The 24731-nt window shown below is 44.5% G+C and overlaps 1 protein-coding gene across 3 annotated transcripts in view; it reads left to right on the top strand.

Annotated features, from left to right (window-relative positions):
- Positions 1 to 22932, top strand: part of TMEM80 (transmembrane protein 80) — a 137512-nt gene extending 114580 nt beyond the window's left edge. For all 3 annotated transcript variants that reach the window (XM_086957769.1, XM_086957767.1, XM_086957768.1), the window contains one exon: positions 18430 to 22932. In XM_086957769.1, coding sequence (XP_086813895.1) covers positions 18430 to 18635 — 206 coding nt within the window. In that variant the 3' untranslated portion in view covers positions 18636 to 22932. The remainder of the gene's footprint in view (positions 1 to 18429) is intronic.
- Positions 22933 to 24731: the final 1799 nt, after the last annotated feature.

The raw sequence follows: 24731 nt of genomic DNA, 5'->3' as shown, positions 1-24731 counted from the left end.
AAGTTCTGTGGGTAGAGGCTTTAGAAATCTTGCAGGTTTTAGCACCCCATCAATATCTTCCCACCCAAATTCACACAGATCTTTCACTACATATGCATGTTCCAAAACATTTACACATCTTCTGATTAAGTAGAATGCTCTTTATATGTGTAATGTAATGTAAAAAGAATTTGTAGAGCGCAACTAACACCAAGCGGTTTCTTGGCGCTAAAGCATAAGGAAACAGACAGTCCGTGGGGCAAGAAGCGTTAATTATAGGCATTACAAAACAGGTGGGTTTTAAGAAGGGACCTAAAATGGGTGTAGGGAGAGGTTAGTCTTAGGCCTAAAGGGAGGGCGTTCCGGACTAACGGGGCAAGAAATGAGAACCTCAGTCCTCCCTCTTTTTTGCGTTTAAAGGTCGGGACCTGAAGTAAGGCCAGATGGGAGGAACGGAGATTGCGGAAGGGGACGTATGAGTGCAGTAGTGAAGAAATAAACAAAGGACATATACCAGCTAGGGACTTAAAAATAATGCAACCCAATTTGAACTTGCAGCGCTCAGAGACAGGGAGCCAGTGGAGGAATTTTAACAAAGGGCGGACGTGTTGGTGTTTTGGCTGATGGTAAATGAGCCGTGCGGCCTGGTTCTGGACAAGTTGTAACGTCTTTAGTTGGTATGCCGTTATATACCAACATAAAGGGAGTTGGCATAGTCTATCCTAGAGATGACTAAGGCCAACAGGACCAGGGTAAGGGCCTCGGTGGTCAGGAAGCGGGCAATCTTTCGGATTTTCCTTAACTGAAAAAAACTAGAGGAAACTACCGCGTTGATCTGGGGTTTCATCTGGAGGTCATTAGTGATGATGACCCCAAGGCTTTTTACTGAGCTGACAGGATTGGGGGGAGGACCCAGCCTCGTAGGCCAAAAGATGGATTTCCAAGGATTGGCAGCCCCCCCGACAAGCACCAGCTCTGTCTTGTCGGGGTTGAGTTTCAGGTGATTCACCCCCATCCAGTCGCTGATGTGACAGAGAGTGGATTGAAAGTTATCGATGGACTGGTCCACAGAGTTAATATCGAAGACCAGCTGGATGTCATCCGCGTAATTGAACGTGGTGACACAGCTACCTCGTAAGGACCGAATAAGGGGGGTCAGGTATAAATTAAAAAGAAGAGGGGATAGGGAGGAGCCCTGCGGGACGCCGCAGGTTAGCTCGACCTCGTCAGCAGAAAACTGAGAGAGCCGAACCGCCTGGCGACGGTTGCTCAAAAAGGAGCGGACCCAGTCAAGGGCGGTGCCCCGGATGCCAGCCTCCCTGACATGGCCGACCAGGATATCATGGTCAACCGTGTCGAAGGCGGCCGACAGATCCAGGAGCACCAGAACCTGACTGATGTTAGAGTCCGCCCCTCTCCGCAGTTCCTCCATAACTGAGAGTATAACAGATTCCGTGGAATGATTGGGTCTGAAGCCGGCCTGTTGGGAGTCGAGAAAATGAGTCTTCAATAAAAGTACTCAGGATGTTAGTAACGTGAGACTCAAGAACTTTACTGAGGTAGAGGAGAAGGGAAATGGGGTGGAAGTTACACATGACCGTAGGGTCTGCCGTAGGTTTTTTAAGGATGGGCACAACCTCGGCGCTTTTAAATGACCCGGGGACTATGCCAGAGGAAAGAGAATTGTTCAGCAGTGCCAGAGGGGGGGAAGGGCAGGCTGTGTAGGCCTCACGGAGAATTAAGGGAGGACAACAGTCAGTAGGGGATCCAGAGGCAACCTTCTTTAAGAAGGCAGGAAGCTCCGTCTCCAAGATTGGAGGGATCTGGGTCAGCTGCATGGAGTTGGGAGAGGGCAAGGAAAAGTCGGACCTAAGGGGATGAAGCGGTGCTGAGGATAGAATGCTGTTTTTAATGTTGGCAATTTTCTCCACGAAGAAGAGATTTAGGGAGTCGCAAAGTGCACGGGAAGGGAGAGGTTTAGCGGTAACCCTGTCTGGGTATGACAGCTCCTCCACGATAGAAAAGATATCTTTGGTTTTGGTGGCGGAGTCAACAATCTTTTTTGAAAAATAAGTGGTCTTAGCTTGTAAGACCGCTATTTTGTATTCTTTAAGCAGGGTTGTAAACCGCAGTTTCATGTCGGGAGCGTAACCGCATCGCCACCGGCGCTCGGCCTGCCTAAGACCCAGCTTCAGGACTTTGAGGTCCTCGGGGAACCACCTTTGAGCGTCATGCAGGCGCTTAAGCTTAATCTGTCTGAGCGGAGCCACGAAGTCACTGGCTGACTCCAGCCAGTGTGTGAGGGCATAAGCTTGGGTATCAATGGAGCCAAGATTAGAGGGGGTGGAGGTTCTAAGTAAGGTGACAAATTTACTGAGATCGGCCCTATTCCAATTCCGGGCCGAGAGGTTACCTTCCAAAGCTCTGCTAAGGCAGGGAGTAGCCAGAAGAGAAAAGGAGATTATAAAATGGTCTGACCATAAGCAGGGTGAGATGAGAGTGGCAGATATGTCCAGGTTTGAGGTCCAAACCTGTCCCAAGATGTGACCCTTAATGTGTGTTGCTGATTTTATGTGTGACAGACAATTCATACTAGATAGAAGATCAGTAAATGTAACAGAGCAAGCACTCTCTTTTACATCAGAGGGCCAATAATTAAAGTCGCCTAAGACTAAGATTTTAGAATTATTAATGACAAGTTGGGAAAGCATGTCCCCAAACATCGTAGGAAAATTGGGCATGGACTGGGGGGGACAGTAGACTAGGACACAGATAAAAGGGGTCACTGAGGATTCCAGTCTCAGCACAAGATAGTCGACCAAGGGGATGCCGACTGAAGTCAGGGCGGAGAATCGGGTGGAATTTTTAACAATCGCTGCTACCCCATCTCCCGACCTACCAGAAGCTCTGTTCGCCTGGAGGATGTAGTAGCCAGCGGGGATTGCAGCAAGTATGCCAGGGGCAGATTCCTCATTAAGCCATGTCTCCGTTAGCAGCAATATATCCGGTTTCTCAGAGTCTAACAAAGCAAAGATTTCCAGCTGGTGTTTTACCAGTGAGCGTGTATTAAGATAGGTCACTGTGAGATTCGGGTATGGAGTCCTTTTGTTAGACGGAGGGTTGATGGCTGATAGAGGGGCTGAGGGCGGAGGGGTTACTATCTCAGGAAAGGTATCTCTAGCACAGAGAAACCCCAGTGACTCAAAGGTCGACAAAGTCGCGGGGGGTAGGCCAGTGGGAATGCAGTCAGATCAGATCTGTAGAAGTGTATTGAATAAAACCAGCAGTGAGGTTCCGTGACAATTGTAAGTGGTGCTTTCGACTCGCACGAATATGGTCGAGTCTGGTATCTATGAACCGCAAATGACGAGTTTAGTAAGTGTGCGCAGTTTCGCTGTGCTAACTTAAACCGTTCGTTTGTTACGTGGGTTTTTCATCTGTACCCACGGGTTCCATCTTAGATACGGCATCCATTTTGTCTCTTGCCCTCAAGTAGCCAGCGAACGGACGCTGTCCGCTTCGCGACCCTGGGACTCCCAAGATATTTGCGGAAGACACATGTTCTTTATAAGTGTCTTTATGACGAGGGGGATGCTACTGTAAGGCAGATGGCGCCGCTCGAGGCTCATCTTGCCGCACGGACTTATTGTCTCAGCCGTGCATCTCATTAGGCACGTCCCTTTGATGCCTGTATCTCGTGTTTTCCGTTACCTCCCTTTTTACACCCTTTCCAATCTCCCCACTGTCTCCGTCTTCCTCTGCACCTGTCTTCATTCCTATTTCGATCTACTTTACTGCCGATTGGAATTTGCTAATGGTGGGAATATGGTTTTTACAGTTGGGAACCGCCAAATGTTTCCGCACTCATGTTCCGGACCTCATGTGTTTTAAAGTGACCAAAGCGACCCCTCTGGGGGTTAATTGTGGGAACTGGGTTATAAACTTTTGTGTTCAATGTTACCCTATGGGTAAAAACTGTATAAAAGGAGCGATCCACAGAACCAATTTGAAGCAGTCTCCCCAAGTTGCACGCTGTGTACTTGTCGTGATCTCTGTGTTCCCTGCAGCAAATAAACCTTGAATCTTTGACGTCAGAGGAAGTGTCCCGTGTCTCTGTGACTTGTACGCCGGAGCAGGTTACCCACGAAGGTTTCAGGTGTTGTGCCCTGGCACCGCTGGGTCCTACAGAACCCAGTCCTTCAGTTGGCGCCCAACGTGGGGCTGCATCAGTGGTACCGGTCCAAGCCCGACGATCGTGAGGAACTTCGTGTGAAATCTCCGAGGGAAGGTGCACTCCGCTTCATCGATCCTGTTGTCGAAATAAGTGGCCCGAAGACTTTTCCCGCGAAGATTCCCGCCTCCGGACGGCTGCGACGGACTGCTGCCCTGACTGTAGACCTGTTTTGGCGCCTGGCGTAGACCTTGGTAGAGCGAGACGATAGACGGGCCTTCCTGGTGACGCCATCGATCTTTGAGTTAAGTATTTGTGGGTCGCTCCCATAGTCTTTGGTTGTTGACACTTTAGCAAGTGTCTTTGTTGTTCACGCTGTGTGAGTGTTTTTGTCGGTGACACTTTGCTAGCGTACTTTGTTGTTGTATTATTTGACGACTGCAGCCGCCAAAAACCGAGGGTTTTGTTCTTTGCTGGGACCTGGTAAATCCCGTAACCCTTGAAGTTTGTGAAACTCGGCTAGTGTGCAAGATGCCTGGTCGTAGTACTTTGTTTAGTTGTTTCAGACCTTGTGGTGCGGATTCCCTGCTGGAGGACTCGTGTCCGATACCTCCGGTTGGAACTCCTACTTATGATCTATATAGCAAACATGGGCTAGGCCCGATTACCTTTAACGATTATTGGATTAAATATACAAAGAAAGACGGCGACCTTCGTTGGCCACCTCACGGTAGCTTCGAGGCGTCGATCTTAGATAATCTAGAAATAAAGTTGTTCGAACGTAAATCAAGGCCGGCCATGTTTGATGCCTTTCGGTTATGGCGTAAAGAAGCCCGACAGAAAGAAATCAGACAGAATAAACGTAGTCAGCGAGATAATGTTGCTACCATAGTGAAGAAAGCTGAGCAGTTCCAGCGTGATAAGGAGGATAAGGATAAGGAAGTGTTTGAGAGATTACAGCGTATGACCATAGATAAATGTTATCCTGCTTTACCTACGGAGTCGGATAAGAAGGAAGAGGCAGTTGAGGATCCCTTAATGTCCTATCTAATGAAGTCGCCACCTCCGTACGTTCAGGGTACCGCAGCTCCTGTGGTCCCTGCCGTACCTGTTCTTCCACCTATTGTTCCTCCGCCTGTTCCTCAACCTGCACCCGTTCTTCCGACTGTTCCTGCTCCTTTGTCTGTTTCTATTCCTACTGCTCCTCCGCTTCCACATACTCCTGCTCCCGCTACTGCTCCTGTTTTGTTAACCCCTGTTGCTGCTACTGTTTCTACTCCTTCTCTTGTTAGTCCTGTGTCTTATCTTTCTCCCTCTACTCGTAGTCGTAATTCTCCTATTGCAGCTAGTTTCTTTCAGTCGCTCGGACCTGTTCATGGGTCTGCTAGCTCCGATGGTCCTCAGAGACGTAGCCAGCTTCCTGGAAACAGAGAACGTGTTGCACTATATAATATGGCGATGGGTTGGATGGTAAACCCCCTTAGAAATCCACCCCGTGTTGTTCTCGAAACGTTTAATCAATTCAACATACCGACCCAAAGGTATGTGTTTGATGAGATGTGCAAGTTCCTACATGATCGGATAGCGGCCGATGCGCCTGACGAGGTGCTGACCGCCCTGTCTGACCTTCGGCTTCAGTTCGCAACTGGGCTGATAGTGGATACTAATGTCCGACGTGCTATTGAGCGGTTACTATCTCTTCGTCCCGCTCCTATTCCTCATGCACTGTTTGTTGAGGATATTGAAAAACAAGACGAGTCTGGCCAATATCCTATGCGTGAAGTTCCGCCGGTTTGGATACCAGCTGATGCTAATGCTAATCCTCCGGTATTGGCGCACTTTGAGCGAGTGTGGATACACCTCCCATGGAAACGATCGGAAGTGCTTCAGGTGAAACAATCTTTGCCCGATCCTCGTAAAAATCCTACAGGGTATTATAAAGAATTATCGCAGCTCGTAGATGCTACGGTGATGAATCTTGCCGATATCGACATGTTGTTTGGCAACGTCGTACCGCAGCCGGTATGGGCTAAGATTCGTCACCAAGATCACGCAAATGAATTAGGTGGTGATTGGGCTGCCATTACAGCGGCAGATGCTGGACAAGTGGCTGCTACTAAACCCGATCAATTGATTACTGCTCTCCCTCAAAGAATTATTACGTTAATGAAAACGCTTATGCCAGCTATGAGAGTAAATTGGGACAAACTGTCCGCTTGCAAACAAAAGAAAGATGAGAGTGTTTCCGACTTCTTTACGAGGTTTGAGGAAGCATTCATTGACCATAGTGGACAGGATATGGGTACCGAGGGTGGACAGAGGTTGTTTGTGGATAAATTTGTTTCAAATTTATTGCCCGACTTGAGCAATAAATTGAGAAATTCGGAAAGTGCATGGGCCGTTTCTACCTCAGCTCAGATATTGGCTACGGCACAATATTACGAAAATAGGGAGAAAGAAGAGAATGACCGTGCTGACAAAAAGACAAAAGAGCTGAAAACTAAAGTGTTGCTGCAACAAGCGTATCCGCCGCGTTCCAATCAGAATGCGCCTCAACAGAATAGGTCGCAGTCGCAATCGAATAGATCACAGTCGCGTAATGATTCCTCCTTCCAAAGATCCTCGTTAGGGTATAATCAATGTGCTTATTGTAGACAAGAGGGACACATCAAATTCAATTGTCCTGCTCTAAATGAACGTAATAGTGGTAATTCGTCTAAAGGAGGCCGTGGTGGTGCACAGCAGGCATCACGTGGTAGAGGTCGTGGTGCTCAAAATGATCGCTCAGACAATTCATCTAATTCTAATAATTGTTTCGATCAACGTGGATCGTCGCAAGGACGATCTGCGCAGTACAATGTAGACGATTATTACGTCGATCAGGGAACTGACGACAGTAATTACTAGGACAGCCAAAGACAAGGAGAGGGAGTGGTATCAGTTCCGGTTGATCAGAGAGGGCCTTACGTCGCAGTTGCTACATCGGGCGTCGTTGAGCCTTTTCTGTTGGACACTGGTGCAGCGAAAAGTTCTATCATGCATTCGAAACTCCCTGGCGCACCTTTGTCTGGCTTAACAAATGTTTCCGTTGGATTCTCTGGCGCCCCCGTTAGCAATCCAGTTTCTCGCCCTTTGCCCCTTCAAATTGGGCCACGTGAGCTCCAAGCTCCGTTGATTTTAACCACGGGTTGTGGTGAAAATCTATTGGGTCTGGATTTGCTTAAACGTTTGTATGCAACATTGTATTGTTCTCCTGCGGGTGTAAAGCTTACGTTAGGAGAGAGGGTTGTCTCTCCTATGTATTTGTCTCTCGATAGGCTTCCACCGGAATTGAGTTCTCTTCCTGCGTCTTTGTGGGCGACGGGTCCAAATGATGTGGGCCTACTTGATATCTCTCCCTATGTTGTTCAGTTGAAATCGAATGTGCGATTGCCACGTATTCCCCAATATCGTATCTCCCTTGATGGTGAACGAGCACTGTTAGCGATCATTTATGACTTGATCGAGAAAGATGTTATTGAAGAGACGCGGGGAAACGTGTGCAATAGCCCTGTACTGCCCATTCTTAAACGTACTGATCCTACCAAACCGCCTGTTTATCGTTTTGTTATCGATTTACGGGAGGTAAATAAAATTGTGGTTCCTCAATTCCCTGTTGTGCCCGACATCACGGCGCTACTGACTCTGATTCCAGCTACTGCATCATGGTTTTCGGTGATTGATTTGAAAAATGCGTTTTTCAGCATCCCGATTGCCGAAGAGAGCAGGGACCTTTTCGGTTTCTCTCTCGGTGGGCGTAGCTTCCGGTTCAAACGCGCTCCTCAGGGCTACTGTGAAAGTCCATCTATTTACAGCCAAGCCTTGAAGGGTCAACTGGATGCGTTTCGGTTGCCGGTTGGTGCGGCCTTAATCCAATACGTCGATGACTTATTGGTGGCTGCTGATACTAAGGACATTTGCAAGCTTGCTACAGTGTCGTTGCTGCAACATCTCTGTGAGCTAAATCACAAGGTGTCACCTTCTAAACTCCAATATTGTTGTCAAGAAGTAACCTATCTAGGTCACTTATTGTCAAAGGAGGGAAGGAGATTGACCCCAGAAAGAATTGCAGCGATTGCGCGAATGGCTGTGCCACAAACCCAAAGAGATGTGCGTGCCTTTCTAGGTATCACGTCGTACTGCAGGCAGTGGATTCCTAATTTTTCATTGCTAGCGAAACCATTGGTGGCTCTTACGTGCAAGGATGTTCCAACTCCTTTACCATGGACGGAAGAATGTCAGAAAAGTTTTTCTGAATTACGTGATTCATTGTGTTCGGCTCCTGTGCTAGGTACCCCTGACTACAGTAAGCCGTTTACACTATATGTTCACGAGAGGGAAGGTTGTGCTTTGAGTGTCTTAACGCAACCTTTCGGTGGTAAGCAACGTCCATGTGCATATTTTTCCTTGACCTTGGACCCAGTAGCTAGAGCATTGCCGAGTTGTTTGAGAGCAACTGCGGCAGCTGCGGTCTCCATCCGACAATCAGCAGGATTGGTCATGGATAATATGCTTACGGTGATGGTTCCGCATGCAGTCGATACTTTGTTGAATCGTACGAAAACTCAGCACTTGACGAGTGCGAGGTTGTCTGGGTACGAATTGACGCTCTTGGCAAGCCATATTCAGATAAAACGTTGTAATGTCCTAAATCCGGCAACTTTGTTACCAATTAGCTCAGGTGCAGATGAAGTAGCAGAACATGACTGTTACTTGCGGACGGAAGAGGAAACGAAAGGTCGAGTGGACCTTAAAAACACCCCATTGGAAGATCCGGATGGCACTCTGTATGTGGATGGGTCATGTTTCAAGTTACCGAATGGTGATGTGACTACTGCTTATGCTGTTGTAACATTGAATACTGTCGTTGAGACCGCAAGATTGAATCAGAATTCTGCCCAAGCTGCGGAGCTGATTGCTCTTACTAGAGCATGCGTGTTAGCGAAAGGGAAACGTGTGAATGTGTACACTGATAGTCAATATGCGTTCGGTGTAGCGCATAGCTTTGGACGATTGTGGCGAGAGCGTGGTTTCTTGACGTCGCACGGTACGAAGATACAGCATGGCCAGCTTGTGAACGATCTTTTGGATGCATTGACTTTGCCTAAACAAGTTGCGATTGTTAAATGTAGTGCACATCGTAAAGTGACGGATGATGTTGGTCGTGGTAACGCGTTTGCAGATGAGATTGCTAAGGAGACTGCCCGGAACCTTAGCACTCGAATGTATGTGACGAGTTCGGTCAGGTGGCCTACAGAATCAAGTATGTGTGAAAATACTGTTGAGAGCGTGAAAGCAATTCAGAAGGAGGCCACCGACACTGAAAAGACGAAGTGGAAAGAAAGTACGGGAAAGTTGGATGCAAATGGTTGTTGGATTGATTTGTCGGATCAGAAAAGATGGATGTTGCCTGACGCGTATGTACTGGCCGTTGTGACAATGGCACATGGGTTGGCACATATTAGCGCGAAAGGTATTTGTAAGTTGTTGTCGCCTGTGTGGAAGAATGATGGAATTACGAAATGTGCTGAACGGTTGGTGAAGAATTGTATGGTGTGCATAATGTACAATCCTGGCAAAGGAACCCCAACTCCCCCTGGCAGTTTTGCTCCTCCTTCGTATCCCTTTGAGGTGATTCAATTGGACTTCATCCATATGGAGCGATGCAATAACCTGAAATACGTTTTAGTTGTGGTTTGCGCATTCTCCCGATGGATCGAGGCCTATCCTCTCAGAGACAATACTGCTTTGTCAACTGCGAAAATCCTACTGAAGGAATACTTTCCTCGGTATGGAATGCCTAGAGTCGTGTGGTCAGATAATGGAAGTGAGTTTGTGGGAAGTGTGATGAAGAGTGTGTGTAAGGGCCTTGGAATTAATAAAAAATTCCACAGCGCCAATCATCCCCAGTCAGCTGGATTGGTAGAAGGGTACAACGGCACCCTTAAACTAAAGCTAGCGAAGATTCAGGCTACGACTGGTCTTTCGTGGCCTGACGCTTTGCCTCTAGCATTACTGTCAACTAGGGCGACTGTACACTCCCGAATAGGGCTTAGTCCCTACGAAATAGTGTTCGGCCGTCCTGCGAATGTGTGGGGGGTTCCTAGGCCAGGGATATTTTCTGATCTTGAGTATCCAATGTTGATTGACTACTTACATGACTTGACTGCTAAACTGAGGTTAATTCACCAACAGGTTTACGACGCATTGCCGACGCAGACGGAGGGTCCAGGCCACCAGCTCCAGCCCGGAGACTGGGTGGTTACACGCAACTTTTCACGAAAGAACAATCTGGACCCCCGGTTTACCGGACCTTACCAGGTGCTCCTGGCCACGAGGACTGCCGTTCGTCTTGAGGGGCGGAAAAATTGGGTACATGCTACCCATTGTAAGCGAGTCCCTATTCCTTTGCCGGCAGACCCGTGGGTAAGGAAAGGCATTGCATCATCAGAGACAGAAACATTGCCGGCGTTTGTGCCTTTCAGCGACGCACAGCCTGTTGGAGAATCCTCAGCGCAGCAGACAGCCATTGTTGAACACTTGTCAGCAAAAGACTCGAGACCAGATCAATCAACTGATCAGCAGGACGCCGTCTCTTCAACAGATCCTTTGTTCAACGAACAGACACGTCCCGGGAAACATCGATATTCTTTGCGATCTCACACTAAGGACAAATAAAATTTTCTTGCTTTGCTGAAATCGAAAACTGCATTATCCCCGTTTCCCGTGATCAGTTTTGAACATTTGTATCACTGTAATTTTTGTACATATATTGAGCTTCCTCCTTGTACCCTTTTTCATTTTACAGCAGAGAGACTTTCGTGCTTGAATATACGTATTGTGTATTGAAGGCCGTAGGGCCGCGCGCGTACTTCCTTCTGGACAGCAGGTCTTGACGCTAGGTTAAAGGCCGTCGGTTCCTAGGAACTCCTAGGGATTGACCATTGCTGCACAGAACGGAGTGCGTCAAGAAACGTTGCGGACGGTCGTAGGGAATGGCATTCTCGAAGCTGAATGATTTGGAAGGAGCTCAGGACTATAGATTCAAGCTGCAGCAACTCAGTCGTACTAAATGCTTCATATTTCAATTGTTTATGTTATTTCTGACTGCTTCTGCATTATTGGCGGGTGGGGTGTATTACACTATGTCCTACTTCTTACCAGCTACACCTACTCCTACTCCTTACCCTAATCTTACCACTACTGCTTCTCCCCATTCTTTTCACATGTTACCGGAACACGAGCAGGCTAGACGTGTAGAATTCCGCAATAATTCCTTTATTCAGCTCCTTCATCAGCATCAGTTAGTGGTTAACACTACTAATTGTTGGGTGTGTGGGTTGATGCCACATACTACAGATAAGGGAATTCCATATCTGGTGTTACCGTATAGTTCCCAAGGGTCAGCTCGAGCATTGCAAACAATGTTTCGAAGCGCACTGGGTTTCCACCCCATTCGAGAACCACATTCCCCCTACTCTGGCCCTACCTCGTATCAGAAGCCTTTATCGATAGCAATAGAGGATATGGAGAGTGAGATCCATGACTATTCGCTTATCCCTGAGGAAGAGGTACAAGCCTATAAGGTCCTAAGTAGAGGTGAATATAGTGTGTTCACTAGTGAAAAGCAGCTTAAAAGCTCGCCTCCAATATGGGTCGTACCCCACACTGGTAATTTTTGCATCATGGGTCGTGGCCGAAGATCGCAAGCCCGACTTGGAGCAAGTGGTTGCATCGAAAATTACATTTTACCGATGTTCTCATCCCCTGTGTTTCTGGCTGCCAAGGGTACCTACTTTATCTGTTATGATCGTGCATACACATGGTTGCCCGCAGACTTCATGGGCACATGTTTTATTGCAAATCTGTTGCCTCCGACGTTCACTGTAGATGCCGATTATCATAAGACTAGAGTTGTGCGAGGCGTAATTAGCGAAGAGGACACTGCCGGTCAAGAGGCAGGAGACTTTTTCAAGGGTTTCCTCCCGTTTTGGGGACCTATGGTTAATAGTAGGAACCTGAGACAGTTGACTCGAGTGGTAGAATCGACAGCTAATATTACTGCCAGTGCCCTTGGTAATATCACCACAGAACTTCAGGCGGAGAGGCTTATGACGTTACAAAACCGAATGGTTTTAGATGTCATCCTAGCAGATCGCGGTGGGGTATGTAAGGTGATCCATTCGAGCTGCTGCATTTTCATTCCAGATAATGCTCCTACTGTCTATCAAGCCATCTCGAGGTTGCATAAGATCTCCGAATCCATACACGTGGATGTAGGGGATTGGACGCTACTTGGATGGTTTTGGGGCCTGATGTCGACTTGGGGTTGGAAAATTCTGATGATCATTGGAGTTGTGGTAGTGTTCCTGTTCACGTGTTGCCTTTGTGTACAGTGTGGTCCTGCCTTATGTGGCCTCTGTGCTACAACGTGTATGAGACAACCATCTGTTACCAAGGGGACTCGATTGGACAGAGCTATGCTACAACAACATCTCGAGGGTCTGATGAATATCGAATATGATTCCGACTAGTGCTTGCCTACATGAGGGCAAAAGGAGCGTCTGAGGTTCCGTGACAATTGTAAGTGGTGCTTTCGACTCGCACGAATATGGTCGAGTCTGGTATCTATGAACCGCAAATGACGAGTTTAGTAAGTGTGCGCAGTTTCGCTGTGCTAACTTAAACCGTTCGTTTGTTACGTGGGTTTTTCATCTGTACCCACGGGTTCCATCTTAGATACGGCATCCATTTTGTCTCTTGCCCTCAAGTAGCCAGCGAACGGACGCTGTCCGCTTCGCGACCCTGGGACTCCCAAGATATTTGCGGAAGACACATGTTCTTTATAAGTGTCTTTATGACGAGGGGGATGCTACTGTAAGGCAGATGGCGCCGCTCGAGGCTCATCTTGCCGCACGGACTTATTGTCTCAGCCGTGCATCTCATTAGGCACGTCCCTTTGATGCCTGTATCTCGTGTTTTCCGTTACCTCCCTTTTTACACCCTTTCCAATCTCCCCACTGTCTCCGTCTTCCTCTGCACCTGTCTTCATTCCTATTTCGATCTACTTTACTGCCGATTGGAATTTGCTAATGGTGGGAATATGGTTTTTACAGTTGGGAACCGCCAAATGTTTCCGCACTCATGTTCCGGACCTCATGTGTTTTAAAGTGACCAAAGCGACCCCTCTGGGGGTTAATTGTGGGAACTGGGTTATAAACTTTTGTGTTCAATGTTACCCTATGGGTAAAAACTGTATAAAAGGAGCGATCCACAGAACCAATTTGAAGCAGTCTCCCCAAGTTGCACGCTGTGTACTTGTCGTGATCTCTGTGTTCCCTGCAGCAAATAAACCTTGAATCTTTGACGTCAGAGGAAGTGTCCCGTGTCTCTGTGACTTGTACGCCGGAGCAGGTTACCCACGAAGGTTTCAGGTGTTGTGCCCTGGCACCGCTGGGTCCTACAGAACCCAGTCCTTCAGCAGAAAGGCATGCCCCATGCCCCGGCCGGCCGCGGACGGGCGCAGACGGGCTTGCCTTAGGCGCGCCCGCTGCGCTCGTCCGCTGCGCGTCCGATATATACACATTTTTTTAGAGTGATGAGGGGGCGTGGCCTCGTGTTAGTGGGCGTGGCCTGCGAGTGTGGCCTGTGGGCTGATCGAGTAATGGCGCCGAAGACTGAATATCCTCACCTGCGGCAGCGCTAGCATCTGCTGCGCGGGTTGACCAGATGAGATTGAAAGTGCAAGTGCCCGGAGAGCTTCGAGCGTACAAATCAAGGTAAAAACAGTATATAAATTTACAGTTTTAAAATCACAAGAGTGTCTCCCGGCTTCCGCCTCAGGAGTGTCGAAATCCTAAGCGCAGGCTTGTACTCAGTGCGGCTTAAGTAAGTAAAAAGGGGCGTGGCCTCGTGTTAGTGGGCGTGGCCTGTGGGCTGATCGAGTAATGGCGCCGAAGAGTCAATATCCCCACCCGCGGCAGCGCTAGCATCCGCTGCGCGGGGTTGACCAGATGGGATTGAAAGTGCAAGTGCCCAGAGAGCTTCGAGCGTACAAATCAAGGTAAAAACAGTATATAAATTTACAGTTTTAAAATCACAAGAGTGTATCCCGGCTTCCGCCTCAGGAGTGTCGAAATCCTAAGCGCAGGCTTGTACTCAGTGCGGCTTAAGTAAGTAAAAAGGGGCGTGGCCTCGTGTTAGTGGGCGTGGCCTGTGGGCTGATCGAGTAATGGCGCCGAAGAGTCAATATCCCCACCCGCGGCAGCGCTAGCATCCGCTGCGCGGGGTTGACCAGATGGGATTGAAAGTGCAAGTGCCCAGAGAGCTTCGAGCGTACAAATCAAGGTAAAAACAGTATATAAATTTACAGTTTTAAAATCACAAGAGTGTCTCCCGGCTTCCGCCTCAGGAGTGTCGAAATCTTATATGTGCCCACACACAGAATATGACGTCTGTGGAAGGTCACTTAGCGGGACTGATCTCTTCAATTCACTGTATCAAAGATCGTCAAATGTGTGAAAGTCAGAACTTATTTTCCACACACGCACATGGTATTAAAGTCACATTTTTCTTCTGTCTCAACAAATCACTTTAGAAACTTCACAGGTTCAGCAGTTAACACTCCAAGCTTTGTTTCAATTTTGCTCATAGTGTTATCATCCGTAAGAATATGTGCTTTGATAAGAATATTGGGCATCTCTGGGTCAAGGTTCTTGTACAAAATATGAAGCAGACTAAAGTGTCTTTTCTCGCCTGTGCCATAACTTATCCATTACTCTGATGGTCCTTGACTTAGTAACATTGCAGCAAATCTTAGTAGCACATTATCAACATCTGTGCCATTTGGCAATACAATGACTCAATTGGATCCATTCCAAACAGCTCACTCAACATGTGGCACAACACGAAGGTCAGCTTCCTCGAATTTGCTGTTAAGTTCTTAAACAATATGGCCTGTACCTTTTGAATATATCTCTGCAGGTACCAACTCCTCATTGACCATCATTCCACGTGCAATAGTTGGAAATTAATGATGGTCCATTCATTTTGAATTTCTCATCTCTCTGTAAACATTCCAAATAGCAAGGACTTCATGTTTAAACTAGCTGCGATTGAGCAAAATATTCACTTTTTGTGTCTGACCAACAATTCCCTTGGAGGTTTTCTGTGATTTCTGGATTGTCAGTTCCAGTTTCATATCTGGAGCCACAGTTTTGAACCTTCCCTCTCTGTCTTTCACCACAAAGTATCTTTGAATTAATTTTCTGTAGAGGTATGTCTTTTCCACCTCTAGCTTCTTCACTCTTTCCAAATACCAGGACCCATATCTCAGGAAGTTTATGCAATTGAATTAGAGAAACACAGTAATCAGTGGCTCCACAGTCTTCACATGCAGCTCCCAATCACCTTCCTGATCTGCATGTACCAAGATTTTCACTGGAGCTATCATGTAAAACATTTCTCCAGTACTTGTAAAGTTCTAACTTTTCTTCATTTTTTTGACAAACTCTACAGACTTAGTTTTCTGATTTTTGAAGTGAGTGCATTGAACATTGCTTGACTTTGCATGATGTCTTTTGAATGAAGTGCACCCTGAGCCTTGTTAATTTCTGAGATAAGATAGGCTAACCTAATTTGCCATTCTTGTTCCAGAAAGCATTCCAGCGCAGTAATTCTATAGACTCAGATACAATGAGCATACCTTGTAATGAACTAACATGAGTTCCACTCAAAACTGACTGTACAGTTTTGCTTTCAAAGATTTCAGCCTCAATAAGTGCATCCTCTATGCCACATCCACTAAGATAACTTCCTGCATGCCGCAACACACCTTTTGTCATGTAGAAAATTCCCACCATTGAATAAAATCCATTAAATTCTACTTGAATTGCTCCTACAAATTTCAGCTACAATATGGAAAACACCTTAAATCGCAGAAAATTTGCATGATAGGCTGGTCTTCAAGCTGAGCATGCACATTGTGAATTTGTTTTTTGAGCTGTGTATACTGTTGCACAGTTTGTGACTGGAGATGGTGTACTGGTAAAAACCCAACCCTCTTCAGTGGCACAGAATTGTGGGAGACCAGAGCATGAATTCCAGCCCACAGAGGAACTGGCTTTTCTTTATCCTTCCGTCTGCACTGCAAAAGTAATATGATAAATTCAGCTAAATCAGATTTGTGGACTACAGCATTAGGTACAAGAAGGTCCATTTCCTCAGCCACTTTGAAACTTTCTGGTAGACTGGGAGTGTTGCTGGCTTGTAGTGAGCTTGCACATGTTGGCAAGGCAGTTGGGTTATAAGTTTTCAGCTTCATTTGCTTATGCCTACAGCAGACCCAGCTACTTCATTGGTACAGCAACACTCTGTCAGGAGGTAAAGATCCTCTGTTACCAACTGCTTCGGTCATGTTTACAAATTTGGATCAACAGAAAATCTGAAACAAAAGCAATATTAAAATTAATTTCCAATATGATGACTAAACACATCATTATAGAGCCACCATTTAGCAACATGGCAGAAGGGTTGCTCCGAGGAGTTATTTTCTGTTTCTATAAGACTACTTAACCCCCAAAACCTATGTTTTGACACCAAAACGAAGTATATAGGTCTCATGGTTCCTAAAATATTATATCATCACTGCTACACAGATTTTTGATAGTACGTAGCACACCATTTCAACGCGTGCTTTTACCACGCGCTTCCCACATCGCAAAGACTGTTACATCGCAAGTTTTCCCAACGCACGGTGTTTCGACGCCAATGCCGTTTACCCTATTGCGAAATCCATTAGATCACACATTTAAAAATCGTACTGCATTACAACGCCTATTTTTTCTTTATGGTGCTCTTAAACTCCCTGTAATGCTGCTACAGCGAAAGTCCAGTGCACATTTGATATTGTGTGGAATGCTGTTCTCAGTGACAGTGCATTGGATATCATTAATTACCTGTGGGGTATAAAAGAGCCCCTGGTATCAAACATTATTCCCAGGTACCTGTACTTTGATACGTTTTCTAATTTTTTACAGATAAAGCTTCAATCACCCGCAATATTAGATTTCCTCGCTTAGTTTTTGCCAAAATTAACCACTAGTTGGTATTTGATGATAAAGGCATGCAGTGTATCGAGAAGCCTCTGGAGACCTAGCTATGTTGTAGTAAGTAGTAAAAGAACGTCTGCATAGAGTAGATGTGTACCTAGGTGCTGAATTGTCAAACGCAGGGGATGCCTGGTTTCACCTTGGAGATGCCCAGGAGGGAACATCTCACAGGGAAAGCCAGGACGGGTTCCCCAGCGGTCTATAGCGCCAGGACGCCTCCGAGTAGCAGTGCGCTTTACAAGACACACACATTTACATTTTTGTGGTGTATAGATTAGTCAGCACTGCAGCCCAGAGCTGAGGATTGGCTTTGAAATGTGCCTGCAGCAAGCTGTTCGGGACTGGAGGGTGGGCTTTCTTTATTACTTTCAGTATTGGTTGTTCACAGTAGGCTCTAGGGGGCGCCACTGCATGACCAGCTGGGTCTTTCTCATCCGACATTTTGCGTCTCGTTCCTGTGGCCAGAAACCCTCACTGATCTAGTAGGTAACAACTGACCCAGGCATCCTCATTTATGTTCGCATTGAAACGTCACAGGTTATCCGGACATCAATTATTTGGGGAAAAATTACCTTACTCTGGCTGATAGTCTGCACTGTAGCTAGCAATATATTTGAATAAAGTGAGGTTCGATATTGTATAATTAGTGATTTTATTGCAAACAGCTGTGAACATACGTGACGCCAGCGATATTATTTTTATTAATAATATATTAACTTTTGGTAATTGTCCAGACATGCGCAACTGTAAGGCGAAAACCGTCGTAATAGCATGTGATGTGAACAACAGTGCGATGCAAGGGCTTGCGTTGCTGTGCCTTACAATGTAAAAGTTCCTGCGAAGTAAAAATTGCGTTGTGATGTCCCCGCGAAGTTGGCACATCATTGTGATGGGTGTTCGCCCTGCCACACATCCGCCATGCTTAAAAATATCATCGGGGAAAAGTCGGCCTGTATTAGCAAGGTACCAAGCTAAATTACTTCTCTATGATACAAAAACACAAACCAAAATTACATTGGGACTTAAAAACGATGCTTGTTTAATTATTTGTCAATGCAAGAAAAAACAGCATGAAACGCCCATATCACATTCTTGATGCTTAATAACCTATTACATCTTTTTTCTCTTAAGCTTCGAAGGGCAACCTGGCTGAGGAAGAGAAGCCACTCGCAATCAGTCTTGTGCTTACAATTGGCAGCATCTTCTTGTCCATATACTTCTTGACGTGGGAGACGTACACCCTGCGTGCGGACGTCATCCTTAACGCCCTTTTGCTGACTCTTTATGGGCTGGAGCTGATCCTGGGACTTTTTGCCATTGCTGCCTTTGTCCGTTAGAGCTTTAAAACATTCAGCGGTTCAGAAGAGAGTAGTGCTGGCTTCTGTCAGTAGCCGAGAGATGCTACAAGTCCACGGCCTCGGTTTTCATGATCAACCACCTTCTGAGGGAGCAGAAAAGGGATAACGTCGTCAATACTCGGGAAAACAAATCTAAAGTGTTTTATGTGAGAATATTTACATGCCATCAGGATAATAGTGAGTGAGTGTGTGTTACCATTTAAAAATAGGTGTACAAAACGGGAGCAAGCCAACATTGAATGCCAAATGAATAATAATTGCATATTGATCAGTTTTCATATTGAAACCAATGTTACATCAACAAGATATTTATTCTCCATGTTATTTATTCCCTTTTTGTGTGATGAAAGTTCTTAGTTTAAGAACGAAAATAATGTGATTTCCTAAAAAGTCAAAAACATTGTTAAATTGTTGCAGATAATAAGCTCTTAATGAAGAATACTTTTAGTCTTGTGGCAGGGTCTAGTAAGTTAAGAATTCCCCATCAGCCATTGGAATATTTTTAGCAACAAATTCAGTCCTGTGCATTGGGGGGCCAGGGGGATGCACAGAAATTCTAGCCATGATTCTTGGTGCATGACATATTATTGCATAGTGCTGTCGCTCAAACATTGTGTGATATAAAATCTACAATACTCAAGGTGACATGCAATGGGGAGTTATAATATAAATGAGCACAATATGAGTTATGAGCAGTAATATAAAGACGTGAAGTTGGAACAAATTATTTTCAAGAAGGCTGAACTTATAACAGACGTTTCTGAAAAACACACACAACCACCATTCACCGAGTTTCAGAAAGCTGGTGCATCATTAAAAAGAGAGTACTGTTCTTCGAGTATTTCCTAAGGAGCTCCAGTGTTGTTTCTTACCAAAAACAAGAAGTCCTTGTCTCCACTACTCCACTGGGGAATCTCATGCTTTGATTGTAGAGACTACTACTAAAATATAGGTGGATGCCCAATAAGCACTGCCCCTCTTGGGCTAATAGACCATACAAAAAAGAAAGAAGTGAGTGGAGGAATAACTTCTATACATAGTTTCCTATCACAAACACACTCAATGTGTCTGGAAAGCCCTTCAAATTAATTATAGCGCGATAGATCTAAGAAAACTCATTGAACCACATATATTTCCAAATGTAGTTGTTGGTGCATTTTTATTTTCATTTGTGTTGTTTTTTGTAATACACTTTTTTAACAAACATTTATCAACATCATCAGTAAACATAAACCCATATATTCCACAAAAACAAAACAAACAAAACAAAATACTGGTCACTCTTGGCTTCTCCCAAAGATACTTTTTACATCAAAATTCACATCTACAATGTTGATTCCACTCGTCCTCTATACTGGTTTGAAATCCAATCAAATACATATAATGAGTGGGGACAACAGTCTTTTCCTTTAGACCTTCTGATGATTTGGTTCCCTATCTCAGGATCATTGATTCATCTTTTCCATCTGTGGAGTTTATTCTCCCAGAAAGGTAATGTTCAACGTGTTACGGTCTTCACGATATTTAAGGCCTCATCAGGACCTGAGATAAAGGGTTGACCAATTAATTCTCTCGCTCTTGAAATTATTTTCATATGCCGTATAGCTGTTCTAAAAAATAATTGATACCCAAGGTCCTTAGTTACCTACTGGGTTCCCTTGTCTGTCTAAAACAAGTATAGCAGGGTAGCGTCACCGATATATGAATTAATCGTGTACATCAGGATTGGTCCTGTAATTGTACTATTCCGATGAGCCACTGCATACAACTATGTTGGTTCTGTGTTAGTGGGAGCAATGAAATCAGTGGTACGAAATCCACCAGAGAACAAAGAGGAATGCCTTCCTAAACGCCAACGCTCTTGTTGCCTACTATGGTTGAAAGATGAAAAAGATAATTAATTTGAATTGCTTTCCAGACACATTGAGTGTGTTTGTGATGGGAAACAGTGTATAGAGGCTATTTCTGTGCACACTTCTTTCTTTTATGTTTGGTTGTAGAGATAGCGGGTGATGTCTGGATTATAAGAGACAGAAAAACAGCAAGATTTAAGGATTGTTATCAGAGCTGGCTTTGCTAAGATAGCACCCTAGGCATGGGCGGAGAGAAATCTGGCACCCTTTCTAATGGCAGTGAGTTAAATTTGGCAGCAGGTGGCCCATTTTGTGTTTACTGATCAGTACCTGGCGGAGCAGGGACTGGACCCTGAACATAGCCTCAGACTTCCCCAGCTCAACTAAATCACAGATAGCTTAGCTACCTCACGCAGACGATGGTTTTGTTGATGTGTGTCAGCAGGGGTCAGAGTGTGAAGGGAGGGCAAGGAAGGTGGCTAAACATCAACCACCATATGATAATGAAGGACTAAAGCAACTTTAAACTAGCAAATCCGACAGAAATGAACATACAGGGACATGGACAAGACTGGAATAATATGGGAAGGGTGCTGTTGTTGGCCGATTCTTTACCAAATCAATAACAAACAGACCACTAATCCAATTTTCTAACCTTTAAGATAACTATTTTCGCTTAGTGGAAACCCAAGATTGACCGTGGTAAAAAAAAAAGGGTCTAGTAGCCTCGTTTCTGAGAAGTAGAGGTCACTCGGCAGCCATATCATGTTACTGTCACTTTAATGCTCTGGCCACATCCTAGTCCCCAGAATGGAGCACGGTATTCAGGAACAGGCTGACAGGTTTGGAGACAATACTCCGTTCCGTACTTAAATTATGAGTTTGGAAGCTAACACATTGCTCACCCATTCTTCCACTAAATTTCCGTAAGTGAAACATCCCAAGATTTATTAGGGGAAATGCCTGATAACTTCTGGGACATAAAGATTTTAGTGCGGTAATCATTTTCTGATATCGAAAACAAAAACAAAAACATAATTGGGTGCTGTTTGTCATGTCTGATGAATTCCGATCCAATATTGTTGGATTTCATTGGGTGCAATAAATATCGAGTCAAGCACTGGGCCACTCGTAATGATAGATAACAAAGGTATCCCCTATAAAAGTAGTTTAAGGTATGGGATGAGGGGGTGAAAAGACCACTATTCAAGAAAGTATATCCACTTGACATGTGTTTCTTCTCCTGCTCCTAACAAACGTTATGGGTTTTGATCCCTATATGAAATGATGCTATTTATACAGTATCTTATTACAAACCATATTTATTCTGTTTCCTGAAATGTTCTCATATTCATTCATCTCAAAGGACACATCTCATAAAAAAAAGTCTACAATGACATTTTAACATTTCTTTTCCTTGTACTGCAACAAAACGTATTTATTACAATAAAGAAAATATTATTATTTCCATAAAATACCAACATGCCCCCCACATAGCAATCCACTCACTCCTACACACATTCAGAATCACTATCTACCATACATTCCATTCATACCACATCCCAGCATACTACACATACTCAGATAGCAACGGAAAAACTGTTTTGATTTGTATCTGTTGATATGTTGTGGGCTGGGATAACTTTTCCAAAAACGGTCAACGCACATTTCAGTGTGGATATGAAAATCGTCTAGCCACCTTCTTCAGGACCACACAACAATACAATTGCGTTCCAGGGTGGTCATATGGGGGAATTACTTGTTTCAGAGCTCTGCTACTTGATGGCACCAGACAGCCACACTTATATCTGGCTAGTGTGGAATCTGATCACTACTTCTCAGGAAATGTTTTAATAGATGCCATGTTCTGTCAAGTTTGTTCAGACCTAATTCCTCAGATTAGTTCTTCTGCGCTGGAAACACAAATAGTGATAACACCACTCACAGTTTCGAGATCACTTCTAGAGACTCCTTATTGTAGTCCTGGATGTCCTCGAATATATTTTCCTTTTCTGTGCTCGCATCACATGTAAGGTTCCTGTATGTCCACTGGAGACCACTCGTAATGAGAGCCTGAAACGTTGTCTCCCATGATTCCTATGATTAGTGTGCTGCATGCATGTTATATTGCTCTCTTCACTCTGAGTCCACCGTTCATGTCTTTGTGATGATGCCACGAAATCCTACAGTTTCAATTTGTATATGTATAGAATTCACCACAAAAATACTGTCCTTTAAAATGTGCGCTTTTTAATAGATGTTAAGAATTAAAAGTCAAAGGATTTTTCTCTTGGGTGTGTGTATTACTGTACATGGTTTTACCTAGTTTCATTGGCGACTTGATTGATGTGTACAGTTGAGTTTGTAATTTAATTTGAATATGTTTTGTATCTTGATTTAAATATAATACGTTTTACACAGTGGATTTGGGTCATTCCTGTAAATGAAGCCATTTTTCTGTTGACATAAATTGTGAAGGATTATCATTGGAGCTTACACTGTTATTAATTTTTCTGTGACAACTCTTTTATTTCGGCTGGATGGTAATTACCCATTTTGAGAATATGTTTTGATAAGGAAAATTCCATAATAATAATCTCAAACTTAGTTAATCATGATTAAAAACAAGCAAAATAGGAGACATGCAATGAGAAGCTGAATGATTCTAGAACAGATGTCTCCATCCAGTGGACCAGTAGCTCACAGAGACCTTTCAGAGTAACTCACACCCTTGAGTTCATTTTTAGGTTGAGCCTGGGCAGCGCATGCGCTGCTCTGCGATGCATGCTGTATTGAGTTAGGTACTTGAAGCCCTGCCCACACTCCGTCCATATTTTTAATTGGCTTGTGTCATTGTCTGCTGTAAACTGGGGGTGTTCATTGCTCAAAAGGCTTAGTAGTCCCTCCTTAGTGTTGCCTTTTCTCACTTTGTAACATCCCATGGCGACACCTCCTGTTACGTGTGTTGTTGCTCGGTAGGCTTTAATTACAGCCTACGAGCACTATTTTCTCACATAACTTTGTCCTGCCTCTGCAGGCAGGAGACACTCTCTCCTAACGTTTTTTTTGTGCTATTAGAATCGTTGTTAAAACATGATTTTTTTTGGTGCTGTGTTAAATGCTTTAAACTGTAAAACGTCCAAGAATAGGGACGGTACACTTCAGCTGTTTGTAAAATCGCTTTTATGTGAACAGAAAAACAAAGGAATTGAGAGAAGAGCATAAAGATCTCTGGTGAGTTGACTGATAAACAAAAGTAAAATGTTGCTCTGCCGCCCTCTCAGAGAAGCAGCACAGCCCCTCTTTCACCCAAGGAGGGATCTCTTTGCTGTGTGCCAGTCCTCATTTTTTTTTTACAGAATGCTTCGACTTAAAAAATTAAGTGATTTTCTTTGTCCATCCATTAAATGTATGCCAGCGCACTATGTGTTAATATCATTTCACATGTCTTTAGGAACACTGACATTAAAGGGTGTTTTTGTTTTATTTTGGGTTTAGGCGACCAGGTACCAACAGAAGTAGCGAGAATTGCGTATGTCGCAGAATTAGCTGAATTACCAAATACTAGCCGAAACAAAAACATAATTTTTTATTCTCAGCATCAATTTAGGTATTAAATACAGCCCATAAAGCTATCACCACTACTCTCCACTTCCTCTATGATATATCAGCAGAAGAATAACTGTAACAATTTTTTGCAGTCTATCTGAATCCCTTGCGGTCTGGTAGTGAAGAAACGCTCTTCATCCATTCACAAGATCCTTTTTTAAAAATACCATCTTGTTAAATTTATATGTAAGTATCATAACCTTAAGAAAAGCAACCGTTACGAATGCAAATCCCTTAACCCCATGAAATGTCACTACTTTTAAGTCTCCGTCATATCCGTCTTTATGAGACATGCTGAGAGTACGCTCCTATATCACTTATTATTGGAGTTCATCATTAGCTCTTAGATAACATACCTGCCTTTTTTGAACTCCTTGTTAATAGTTCTATTAGTTCTTCCATAATAAAATAAAGCATATGTCTGTTTGCAGAAACTAATAATATGTTATTTAAATAATCCAGGTTGAACAAATATTACCTCCCTATAAATTTAGTGTTTATTTTTGTAACTACCTGGGCTGAGGTTCTTCGGAGTGAACAAGGAAATGAAAAGCCTGCATCATGGGTTTATATTAATTATGTAAACTTGTTCAAAAATGAGAGGTGATAAAGT

The sequence above is a fragment of the Lissotriton vulgaris genome, chromosome 2_1 (genome assembly GCF_964263255.1).
Source record: "Lissotriton vulgaris chromosome 2_1, aLisVul1.2, whole genome shotgun sequence".
In the NCBI taxonomy this organism is placed as follows: Eukaryota; Metazoa; Chordata; class Amphibia; order Caudata; family Salamandridae; genus Lissotriton; species Lissotriton vulgaris.
The sequence above is the reverse complement of the archived record's forward strand: the minus strand, read 5'-3'. Positions and strand labels throughout refer to the sequence as shown.